This window comes from Rhinoraja longicauda, chromosome 8 (assembly GCF_053455715.1).
Source record: "Rhinoraja longicauda isolate Sanriku21f chromosome 8, sRhiLon1.1, whole genome shotgun sequence".
Taxonomy (NCBI): Eukaryota; Metazoa; Chordata; class Chondrichthyes; order Rajiformes; family Arhynchobatidae; genus Rhinoraja; species Rhinoraja longicauda.
Window position 1 is genome coordinate 4,064,815 of NC_135960.1, and position 13,048 is coordinate 4,077,862.

A 13,048-nucleotide genomic window follows, 5' to 3' on the forward strand; every position below is an offset into this window, starting at 1 on the left:
GAGGTACAATGAAAAGCGTTTTTGTTGCGTGCCATCTCGCTTGGGGAAAGACTATACATGATTATAATCAAGCCGTCCACAGTGTGCAGATACAGGACAAAGGAATAGATACATGGACATACAGGGATCATCGAAACATAGAGACATAGAAAATAGGTGCAGGAGGAGGCCATCTGGCCCTTCGATCCAGCACTGCCATTCATTGTGATCATGGATGATCATCCACGATCAATAACCCGTGCCTGCCTTCTCCCCACATCCCTTGATTCCGCTAGCCACTAGAGCTTCTATCTAACTCTCTTTTAAATCCATCCAGTGAATCGGCCTCCACTGCCCTCTGTGGCAGAGAATTCCACAAATTCACAACTCTCCGGGTGAAAAAGTTTTTTTTCTCACCTCAGTTTTAAATGGCCTCCCCTTTATTCTTAGACTGTGTGGTCCCTGGTTCTGGACTCCCCCAACATTGGGAACATCTTTCCTGCATCTAGCTTGTCCAGCCCTGGTGAGACCGCACCTGGAGTACTGTGTGCAGTTTTGGTCTCCAAATTTGAGGAAGGATATTCTTGCTATTGAGGGCGTGCAGCGTAGGTTCACTAGGTTGATTCCCGGAATGGCGGGACTGTCGTATGTTGAAAGGCTGGAGCAATTAGGCTTGTATACACTGGAATTTAGAAGGATGAGGGGGGATCTTATTGAAACATATAAGATAATTAGGGGATTGGACACATTAGAGGCAGGAAACATGTTCCCAATGTTGGGGGAGTCCAGAACAAGGGGCCACAGTTTAAGAATAAGGGGTAGGCCATTTAGAACGGAGATGAGGAAGAACTTTTTCAGTCAGAGAGTGGTGAAGGTGTGAAATTCTCTGCCTCAGAAGGCAGTGGAGGCCAGTTCGTTGGATGCTTTCAAGAGAGAGCTGGATAGAGCTCTTAAGGATAGCGGAGTGAGGGGTATGGGGAGAAGGCAGGAACGGGGTACTGATTGAGAGTGATCAGCCATGATCGCATTGAATGGTGGTGCTGGCTCGAAGGGCTGAATGGCCTACTCCTGCACCTATTGTCTATTGTCTATTGTCTATTGTCTATTGTCCTTTCATAATTTTATGCGTCATGTGCAGACAGAGGAGATGAGGAAAAACTTTTTCAGTCACAGAGTTGTGAATCTGTGGAATTCTCTGCCTCAGAAGGCAGTGGAGGCCAATTCTCCGAATGTATTCAAGAGAGAGCTAGATAGAGCTCTTAAGGATAGTGGAGTCAGGGGGTATGGGGAGAAGGCAGGAACGGGGTACTGATTGAGAATGATCAGCCATGATCACAGTGAATGGCGGTGCTGGCTCAAAGGGCCGAACGGCCTACTCCTGCACCTATTGTCTATTGTCAGACAGAGGAGATTACTTTGGTATCATGTTCAGCACGGACATTGTGGGCCGAAGGGCCTGTTCCTGTGCTACTGCTCTATGTTTAGCTTCGAGATACAGCATGGAAACAGGCCCTTCGGCCCAGAGGAGAAGGAGTTTGAGAAACACGACCTCCAGAAGATGGACACAAAATGCTGGAGTAACTCAGCGGGACAGGCAGCATCTCTGGAGAGAAGGAATAATGGGTGACGTTCCGGGTCGAGACCCTTCTTCGGTTTTTCTTTATTCTCTCGGCTTTAGAGATGCATTGTGGAAACAGACCCTTTGGCGCATCGAGTCCATGCTGACCCAGCGATCACTAGTTCTGTCCCACACACCAGGGAACAATTTTTGCCTTCAAACCTCTACGTCTCTGGAGCGTGGGAGGAAACCGGAGCGCCTGGAGAAAACCCACGCAGGTCACAGAGAAAACGTGCAAACTCTGCACAGACAGCACCCGTAGTCGGGATCGAACCTGGGCCTCTGGCGCTGTGAGACAATAGACAATAGACAATAGACAATAGGTGCAGGAGTAGGCCGTTCGGCCCTTCGAGCCAGCACCGCCATTCAATGTGATCATGGCTGATCATTCTCAATCAGTACCCCGTTCCTGCCTTCTCCCCATACCCACTGACTTCGCTATCCTTAAGAGCTCTATCCAGCTCTCTCTTGAATGTATTCAGAGAATTGGCCTCCACTGCCTTCTGAGGCAGAGAATTCCACAGATTCACAACTCTCTGACTGAAAATGTTTTTCCTCATCTCAGTTCTAAATGGCCTACCCCTTATTCTTAAACTGTGGCCCCTGGTTCTGGACTCCCCCAACATTGGGAACATGTTTCCTGCCTCTAATGTGTCCAACCCCCTAATAATCTTATACGTTTCGATAAGATTATTGCTGAGGCAGCAACTCTACCGCTGCGCCACCGTGCCGCCTTTATACGATAAATAAGGACACAGTGGCAGTGATAAACAGCAACCAAAGGCAAAATAACAGCTTCCATTTACATGGAACATGGAACAGAGAATAGTACAGGGCTAAATAGACCAGCTGTGCTAGGCGGAGGCTGGAGAAGGATTTCGACCTGAGACGTCACCTATTCTCTTTTCTCCAGAGATGCTGCCTGCCCCGCTGAGTCTCTCCAACATTTTGTGTCTCTCTCTATAGAAAAGCACAACTCAGGTGCAGGCCCTTCAGCCCACTGTGGTCGTGCCAAACGTGATCGTCAGTTTGACACGGTGGTCAACCTGAGGAGCACATTCAGCAACAGACTGGTCCCCACTAAGATGCAGCAGCACACAGAACGCCACAGGAGATCCTTCTTCACCGGTGGCTATCAAACCGTACAACTCCTCCCCCTTCTGTCGTGGGGTAGACTGACTCCCCTTCAAACCAACCTCCCTTCCATTGGCTCCGTCTGCACCTCACGCTGCCTCGGCAAAGGCCAGCAGCACAATCAAGGGCCAGTCTCACCCCCGGTCACTCCCTCTTCTCCCCCTCTCCCATCGGGCAAAAGGTACAGAAGTGTGGAAACGCACACACCTCCAGATGCAGGTACCCTTTTCAGCTTCCCAGTTTGTGTGACGGACTGGGCTACCCGGTTAGTTCAGTTTAGTTTATTGTCACGTGTACCGAAGTGCAGTGAAACGCTTTGCTTGCCTGCTTGCGTAACAGTCTACACTGGAATTTAGAAGGATGAGAGGAGATCTTATCGAAACTGTCTAAGATTATTAAGGGGTTGGACACGTTAGAGGCAGGATACATGTTCCCAATGTTGGGGGGAGTCCAGAACCAGGGACCACACAGTTTAAGAATAAGGGGTAGGCCATTTAGAACGGAGATGAGGAAAAACTTTTTCAGTCAGAGAGTTGTGAATCTGTGGAATTCTCTGCCTCAGAAGGCAGTGGAGGCCAATTCTCTGAATGCATTCAAGAGAGAGCTGGATAGAGCTCTTAAGGATGGCGGAGTCAGGGGGTATGGGGAGAAGGCAGGAACGGGGTACTGATTGAGAATGATCAGCCATGATCACATTGAATGGCGGTGCTGGCTCGAAGGGCCGAATGGCCTCCTCCTGCACCTATTGTCTATTGTCTACATTAAGTCGAGACACTTCAGAACATTTTGCTTTTGGAGTCTTGCTTCTGCTGCGCTTGCTTTTTGAAACCTCTCCCACCCTGTCTAAATGCAGCCCAAACAAAGATCTTAAAATAATTTTACTTTATCGCCGACTTTGTTTACCTCCTCGTGATGTGAGATCATCAGTCGTTCTGGTTTAATCCTGGGTTCCAGCAGTATCCTGTCCTCACGCAACCTGAGTCATTTCCTGCTCCCTTTTCTCCCTGCGACCCAACTCTCCCGAGAACACAGGCCATTTAGAGAGGGACACAGCGTGGAAACACGCCCTTCGGCCCAGCCTGCCCACACCGGCCAACACGTCCCATCTGCACTAGTCCCACCTGCCTGCGTTCGGTCCATATCCCTCCAAACCTGTCCTATCCATGTACCTGTCTAACTGTTTCTTAAACATTGAAATGGTCCCAATACCTCCTCTGGCAGCTCGTTCCATACGCCCACCACCCTTTGTGTGAAAAAGTTACCCATTCAATCTTTTTTTCCTTCACCTTAAACCTATGTCGTCTGGTCCTCGACTTACCTACTCCGGGCAAGAGACTGTGTGCATTTCTTCCCTGATTTAGCTAGAGGGTGGTGAATCTGTGGAATTCATTGCCACAGAAGGCTGTGGAGGCCAAGCCAGTGGATATTTTTTAAGGCAGAGATTCTTGATTAGTACAGGTGTCAGGGGCTATGGGGAGAAGGTACTGATTGAGAATGATCAGCCATGATCACATTGAATGGCGGTGCTGGCTCGAAGGGCCGAATGGCCTCCTCCTGCACCTATTATCTATTGTCTAAGGCAGGAGAATGGGGTTGAGAGGGAGAGATATGGCCCGGTGGCGCAGTGGTAGAGCTACGGTCCTTACAGCGCCGGAGTCCCGGGTTCGATCCCGACTACGGGCGCTGTCTGTACGGAGTTTGTACGTTCTCCCCGTGACCTGCGTGGGTTTCCTCCGAGATCTTCAGTTTCCTCCCACACTCCAAAGACGTACAGCTTTGTAGGTTAATTGCCTTGGCATGTGTTAATGGGGCAGTGTTAATGCGCGGGTCGGTGCAGACCCGGTGGGCCGAAGGGCCTGTGTTCGCGCTGTATCTCTAAACTAAACTAAAAAGCCAAGAAGGCTGTGGAGCCCAAGTCAACGGCTATTTTTAAGGCAGAGATTGATAGATTCTTGATTGGTATGGGTGCCAGGGGCTATCTGGAGAAGGCAGGAGAATGGGGTTGGGAGGGAGAGATGGATCAGCCATGATTGAATGGCGGAGTAGACCTGATGGGCCGAATGGCCTAATTCTGCTCCTATCACTTTTGAACGTGACTTAATCCTACCTTGCCAACATCTTCTCCCACACTCCTCCCACACTCCAAAGACGTACAGGTATGTAGGTACGTACAGGTACGTGCATTGGCTGGGCAAATGTAAAAAAAATAAAAAAATTGTCCCTAGTGTGTGTAGGATAGTGTTAGTGTGCGGGGATCACTGGGCGGCGCGGACCCGGTGGGCCGAAGGGCCTGTTTCCGCGCTGTATCTCTAAATCTAAATCTAAATCTAAATCTTAAGGGCCTGTCCCACTTAGGCAGTTTTAAGGCGACTGCCGGTGACTAGGCTGTCGCCGAATGTTTGCCGGGATGTCGCGGGCATGATCGTGAGGAGTCTTCAATGAATCGTAGCGGATTTCGGCGCGTCGCGGACAAAAAGTTCCAGATAGAAATTTGTCGGCGACTGCGGGCTTGTCGCCAGGTATCGTAGCTTATTGCGGGCGCTGTCGCACGTTGTCCGCAGGTTTGCTAGGTTGTCGCAGATGCATTTGTTGAAAGACTGGAGCGACTAGACTTGTATACACTGGAATTTAGAAGGATGAGAGGGGATCTTATCGAAACCTATAAGATTATTAAGGGGTTGGACACGTTAGAGGCAGGAAACATGTTCCCAATGTTGGGGGAGTCCAGAACAAGGGGCTACAGTTTAAGAATAAGGGGTGGACCATTTAGAACGGAGATGAGGAAAAACCTTTTCAGTCAGAGAGTTGTGAATCTGTGGAATTCTCTGCCTCAGAAGGCAGTGGAAATCAATTCTCTGAATGCATTCAAGAGAGAGCTAGATAGAGCTCTTAAGGATAGCGGAGTCAGGGGGTATGGGGAGAAGGCAGGAACGGGGTACTGATTGAGAATGATCAGCCATGATCACATTGAATGGCGGTGCTGGCTCAAAGGGCAGAATGGCCTCCTCCTGCACCTATTGTCTATTGTCTATTGTCATTTAGAAGCACGTAATATTAAATTAAGAAAAGGCATTTGAAGATACCAGAAGATAGTTTTGTTCAACCAATTTATTGACCGTCGGGACATTTGACGGGTAGATTGGAGGCAGCAGTTTGACGGTCAGGTAAGCGTGGGGATTTCGCGGTGTTTCCGAAGACGGTGTAATCTCTTAGACAGGTGCTAGTTTCACAAGAAAAGTCACTTGTATCGACCTGACTCGGCATTGTCGTGGGCATTGCCGTTGGGTAAAAGAAAATCTCGGCCATCTGCTGTGACTTTGACAATCGCCGGCAGTCTCCTTAAAAATCGCGTGACTGGGACAGGGCCTTTACACAAGATCTATCTTACAACCCAGCGGTATGAACATTGATTACTCTAATTACAATTAACTCCAGTATTCCCTCCCTCCTCCCCCCCCCCCCCCCCCCCACATCCCCCTTTGTGTGAAAACGTTACCTATAAAATCTTTCCCCCTTTATCTCAAACCTCTGGGCATAGACTCCATGCGTCTACCCGATCTATTCCTCTCATGGAATTCCTCTCATTCCTAGTCGTCCTGCGAGTCCCACTGTTCACATCCTTATATCCCTTTAGACTTTAGAGATACAGCGCGAAAACAGGCCCTTCGGCCCACCGAGTCCGCGCCGACCAGCGATCCCCGCACGTTAACACTATCCTACACAGACTAGGGACAGTTTTTACTGAAGCCAATTAACCGACAAACCTGCACTTTGGAGTGTGGGACGAAACCGCAGCACCCGGAGAAAAACCCACGCAGGTCACGGGGAGAACGTACAAACTCCGTACAGACCGAAGGATTTGACGACATTGAAAAAATCATCCACAAATTCATTTCCTCCCGCCCGGACTACTGCAACTCTCTATACACTGGGATCAGCCAATCATCCCTGTCCCGCCTGCAATTGGTCCAAAACGCCGCAGCGAGACTCCTGACGGGTACCCGTAAAAGGGACCACATCACCCCGATTCTGGCCTCTCTCCACTGGCTCCCAGTACGGTACAGAATCAACTTCAAGCTCCTCCTATTCACATACAAAGCCCTAAACGGGCTTGCCCCCCTATATCAAAAATCTTCTAACCCACCACTCTATCTCCAGGTCCCTCAGGTCGGCGACTTGGGGCTACTGACTATCCCGCGGTCTAGGCTTAAGCTCAGGGGTGACCGCGCTTTTGCGGTTGCAGCTCCCAGACTGTGGAACAGCATCCCTCTCCCCATCAGAACTGCCCCCTCCGTCCACTCCTTTATGTCCAGGCTCAAAACCTACTTCTACTCCCTAGCGTTTGAAGCCCTCTGAGGGGGCGCTGTGAACTGTTTATGTATGTGCTGTCATGTCTGTGTGCCATTGTATGCTCGTTTTCTTAGTACCTGAAGAGATGTACAGCACTTTGGTCAACATGGGTTGTTTTTAAATGTGCTGTACAGAGAAAATTGACTTGACTTGACTTGACATGAAGGTATCACAAAATGCTGGAGTAATTCAGCGGGACAGGCAGCATCTCTGGAGAGAAGAAACAGGTGCCGTTTCGGGTCGAGACCCTTCTTCAGTCTGAAGAAGGGTCTCGACCCGAAACGTCACCCCATTCCTTCTCTCCTGAGATGCTGCCTGTCCCGCTGAGTTACTCAAGCATTTTGTGATACCTTCGATTTGAACCCTACACAACTCCATTCGGACAGCGCCCGTAGTCGGGATCGAACCCGGGTCTCCGGCGCTGTGAGGCAGCAACTCTACCGCTGCGCCACCGTGCCGCCCCAATACTCAGGAACTCAGTGTGGACTTTTTGAACCAGTGGAGATACTTACACACAGTCTCCCACCCATGTGAAAAACAGCTGGAAAGATATTTATATCTACTTAAGAAAAATGAGAGACAGAAAGCTTTATAAAAGGCCTTTCATGTGCCCACAGTTACGCTGCAAGTTATAATTGACCACAAGAGGATAAACCCCATCTTTCAGTGACACTGCCCTCAATTAATACTTGAATTCCCTGCTATTCCATAAAGTCTCTGTAATTTAACCTACACAAGGAACTGGGAACCATCGTAACATGTAATTAGTCGAGTAACAACACCGGCATTTTTTATTTTCAAACAAAAGAGTAAACTGTGTTAAATCTTTCTGAAGAAGGGTCTTGACCCGAAACGTCACCCATTCCTTCTGTCCAGAGATGCTGCCTGACCCGCTGAGTTACTCCAGCATTTTTGTGTCTAACATAGAAACATAGAAAATAGGTGCAGGAGAAGGCCATTCGGCCCTTCGAGCCAGCACCGCCAGTCATTGTGATCATGGCTGATCATCCACAATCAGTAACCCGTGCCTGCCTTCTCCCCATACCCCTTGATTCCGCTAGCCCCTCGAGCTCTTCTATCCTAGTCTATCTTCGGTTTAAACCAGCATCTGCATTTCCTTCCTACACGTTAAATCTTTCAATCCTGTTTTGTGTGACCCTGTGCCAATGATCCTAGATTGCCACCCAATGTCATGAGTTCATAAGTCTAAGGAGTAGAATTGGGCCATTTGGCCCATCAAGTCTACTCCACCAGTCAATCATGGCTGATCTATCTTTCCCTCTCAACCCCATTCTCCTGCCTTCTCCCCGTAACTCCTGACACCCAAATTCATGAATTTGTCAATCTCCGCTCAAAAAATATTCAATGACTGGCCTCCACAGCCATCTGTGTCAATGAACTCCACAGATTCACCACCCTCTGATGAAAGAAATTCCTCCTCATCTCCTTCCTAAAGGAACTTCCCTTAATTCTGAGTAGGGTTGCCAACTGTCCCATATTAGCCGGGACATCCCGTATATTGGGCTAAATTGGTTTGTCCCGCACGGGACCGCCCTTGTCCCGTATTGGGCCCGGGGGGCACTGTAGGCACGGACGCTGTAGGCCCGGACGCTGTAGGCCCGGACACTGTAGGCCCTGACGCTGCAGGCCCGGACACTGTAGGCCCGGACACTGTAGGCCCGGACACTGTAGGCCCTGACGCTGTAGGCCCGGACAGTTTAGGTCCCGACACTCAAGGTTTCTGACATTTTAGCTCCGGACATTCTACGTCGGGAGGCCGGGCGGAGATTGCATAGCAACCCGCCTCCCTGGCCCGGGCGGCCGCCATTGGTGGAGCGGGAGCACGTGGCCGCTGGCTGGGTGAGGTCACGTGGGGCGCGGGGCGGTGACGTCACCTTGTCCCATATTTGCGAGTGAGATAGTTGGCAACCACTAATTCTGAGGCTGTGCCCTCTGGTCCTAGACTCTCCCACTATTGGAAGCATCCTCTCCACATCCACTCTATCCAGGCCTTTCAGTATTCAGTAATTTTCAATGAGGTTCCCCCTCATCCTTCTAAACTCCAGCGAGTACAGGCCCAGTGCCGTCAAATGCTCATTGTAGAGTCATTGAGTCATAGAGTTAGTGACACAGTGTGGAAACAGGCCCTTCGGCCTAACTCGCCCACACCGGCCAACATGTCCCAGGTACACCAGTCCCATCCAGCCTGCGCTTGGCCCATATCCCTCCAAACCTTCCTATCCATGTACCTGCCCAACTGTTTTGACTTCTCCAACTTTAGATAGTTCCTCTGTCCCTCTCTTCCCCTCCTCCTTCCCAGATCTCCCTCTATCTTCCTGTCTCCACCTACATCCTACATCCTTCCTTTGTCCCGCCCCCCCTGACATCAGTCTGAAGAAGGGTCTCGACCCGAAACGTCACCCATTCCTTCTCTCCCGAGATGCTGCCCGACCTGCTGAGTTACTCCGGCACTTTGTGAATAAATACCTTCGATTTGTACCAGCATCTGCAGTTATTTTCTTATGTTTCTTAAACGTTGGGATAGTCCCAGCCTCAACTACCTCCTCTGGCAGCTTGTTCCATACAACCACCACCCTTTGTGTGAAAAAGTTACCCCTCGGATTCCAATTAAATCTCTTCCCCTTCTCTTCAAACCTATGCCCTCTGGTCCTCGATTCACATACTCTGGGCAAGAGACTCGCCCATTCCCTTCCCTCCAGAGATGCTGCCTGTCCCGCTGAGTTACTCCAGCATCCTGTGTCTATCTTCTGTGCATCTACCCGATTTATTCCCCTCAGAAACATCAAAACATAGAAAATAGGTGCAGGGGTAGGCCATTCGGCCCTTCGAGCCTGCTCCACCATGGCTGATCATCCTAAATCAGTACCCCTTCTCTCCCATATCCTTTAATTCCATTAACTCTAAGAGCTAAATCTAACTCTCTCTGTTGAAAGGCTGGAGCAATTAGGCTTGTATACACTGGAATTTAGAAGGATGAGGGGGGATCTTATTGAAACATATAAGATAATTAGGGGATTGGACACATTAGAGGCAGGAAACATGTTTCCAATGTTCGGGGAGTCCAGAACAAGGGGCCACAGTTTAAGAATAAGGGGTAGGCCATTTAGAACGGAGATGAGGAAGAACTTTTTCAGTCAGAGAGTGGTGAAGGTGTGGAATTCTCCGCCTCAGAAGGCAGAGGAGGCCAGTTCGTTGGATGCTTTCAAGAGAGAGCTGGATAGAGCTCTTAAGGATAGCGGAGTGAGGGGGTATGGGGAGAAGGCAGGAACGGGGTACTGATTGAGAGTGATCAGCCATGATCGCATTGAATGGCGGTGCTGGCTCGAAGGGCTGAATGACCTACTCCTGCACCTATTGTCTATTGTCTATTGTCTATTGAAAACATCCAGTGCATTGGCCTCCACTGCCTTCTGTGGCAGAGAATTCCACAGATTCACAACTCTCTGGGTGGAAACGTTTTTCCTTATCTCCGTTCTAAATGGCCTACCCCTTATTCTTAAACTGAGACCCCTGGCTCTCGACTCCCCCAACATGGGGAACATTTTTCCTGCATCTAGCCTGTCCAATCCCTTATGAATTTTATATGTTTCTATAAGATCTCCTCTCATCCTTCTAAATTCCAGTGAATATAAGCCCAGTCGACCCACTCTTTCATCATATGTCAGTCCCACCATCCAGGGAATTAACCTGGTGAACCTACGCTGCACTCCCTCAATAGCAAGGATGTCCTTCCTCCAATTAGGAGACCAGTACTCCAGGTATGGTCTCACCTCAGCACAGTGGCGCAGCGGTAGAGTTGCCGTCTTACAGCGAATGCAGCGCCGGAGACTCAGGTTCGATCCCGACTACGGGCGCCGTCTGTACGGAGTTTGTACGTTCTCCCCGTGACCTGCGTGGGTTTTCTCCGAGATCTTCGTTTTCCTTCCACACTCCAAAGACGTGCAGGTTTGTAGGTTAATCGACTGGGTAAATGTAAAAATTGTCCCTAGTGTGTGTGGGATAGTGTTAGTGTGCGGGGATCGCTGGGCGGCGCCGACCCGGTGGGCCGAAGGGCCTGTTTCCGCGCTGTATCTCTAAATCTAAAATCTAAAAAAAATCTAAATCTAAATCTAAAAAATCACTAGGGCCCTGAACAATTGCAGTAGGACCTCGAGATAGACACACAAAGCTGGACAGGCAGCACATGCGCACATGCGTACACACAAAAAAACTACAATAATAGTGCAATAATAACAATAATCTTTGTAGTTCAGTGCTTATTTGGAGGTTGTGGTGTTCGATAGCCTGATGGTTGTAGGGAAGAAGCTGGGTGTTACAGTTTTCAGGCTCCTGGACCTTCTTCCCGATGGCAGGGGTGAGATGGCAGCGTGGCCAGGGTGGTGTGTGGGTCTCTGATGATGTTGGCTGCCTGTTTGAGGCAGTGAGTCCCGTAGATCCCTTCCATGGCGGGGAGGTCAGAGGCCGGTGATGGACCGTGCATGCTGGGTAATCGGGATTGTGTACACGCGTGTCGCCTGCGTTCATGCGTTAACCCGCTCGCCTCCTGCCTTGCAGATGATCGCTGAGAACATGAAGAGGAAGTGCAAGTGTCACGGGACGTCTGGTAGCTGCCAGCTGAAGACCTGCTGGCAGGTGACCCCAGACTTCCGCACGGTGGGCGGCCTGCTCAAGCTGAAGTTCCACAACGCCACCCTGATCAGGGCCCACAACCGCAACGCCGGCCAGGTGGACCACCTGCTCCACCAGCAGAACCCGCACTACCCGCACCACCCACAGCACCCACACCACCCGCACCGCCGCAGGTCCACCGCCAGCCTGGTCTTCTTCGAGGACTCGCCCAACTTCTGCGAGAGCGAGCCCAAGATGGACTCCGCCGGGACCCGCGGCCGCATCTGCAACAAGACCAGCCCCGGCCTGGACAACTGCGAGAGTCTGTGCTGCGGCCGGGGCCACAACATCCTCCGGCAGTCGCGCAGGGAGCGCTGCAACTGCAAGTTCCACTGGTGCTGCTACGTGGCATGCGACGAATGCAGGGTGACCGAGTGGGTGAGCGTGTGCAAGTAGGGGGCGCCACGTGCGGAAAGAAGAGAACGCAGGCACTCAAATGCACGCACACGCACGCGCACACACGCACGCACGCACAAACACTCACACGCGCACGCACACAAATGCGCGCACACACTATCCACACACAGGCACACACACACACGCACACACTCAAACACTCACACTCACGCACACACACATATTCACGCGCGCGCACACACTCAAACACTCACATGCACACGCGCACGCACACACACAATGCACACGCACACACACACACACACAATGCACACAAACAAAAGGTGCATGCGCATGCACACACACACGCACGCAGACACACGCACACGCACACACGCGCACGCACACACACGTGCACACACACACACACACACACACACACACACACACACACACACACACACACACACACACACACACACACACACACACACACACACACACACACACACACACACACAATGCACACACAATGCACACACAAAGAAACAATAATGACAATCGAAGCCCAGAAGAGTAAAGGAAAAACAAAAACAAAAACTTTGAGGCACCGAACCTCAAAATGGTGCCCTGTCTCAAATGGACGCCTTCACTTGCCCCAGCGATCGCCCGGTGGCTTAAGGCAGGGCCGCCACTCCCTGCTGAGTGATCACAGCCCATCCTGGCCCACAGTGCTTTCCAATCCAGGCGAGAGAAAAGGTTTGAGTCGTTGACAGTGTGGGGGGGGGGGGGAAGAGAGCTCTCAGAGCTCGGACACTCGTGAAAAGGGGAAACAGAGGAGAAGAGAAACTTCAAAGACTTTTTGGAGAAGAAAATGCAACGAGAACCGAGGGGAGGGAAAGGAACCCTTTCCCAAACACACCCCCCCCCCCTCAAAGAGAA

The 13,048-nt window shown here is 50.7% G+C and overlaps 1 protein-coding gene across 1 annotated transcript in view; it reads left to right on the forward strand.

Annotated features, from left to right (window-relative positions):
- wnt10a (wingless-type MMTV integration site family, member 10a) overlaps window positions 1-12,605 on the forward strand; it is a 60,463-nt gene extending 47,858 nt beyond the window's left edge. The window contains exon 3 of the mRNA XM_078404366.1: window positions 11,657-12,605. Within this exon, the coding sequence (XP_078260492.1) occupies window positions 11,657-12,166 (510 nt within the window). The 3' untranslated portion in view covers window positions 12,167-12,605. The remainder of the gene's footprint in view (window positions 1-11,656) is intronic.
- Window positions 12,606-13,048: the final 443 nt, after the last annotated feature.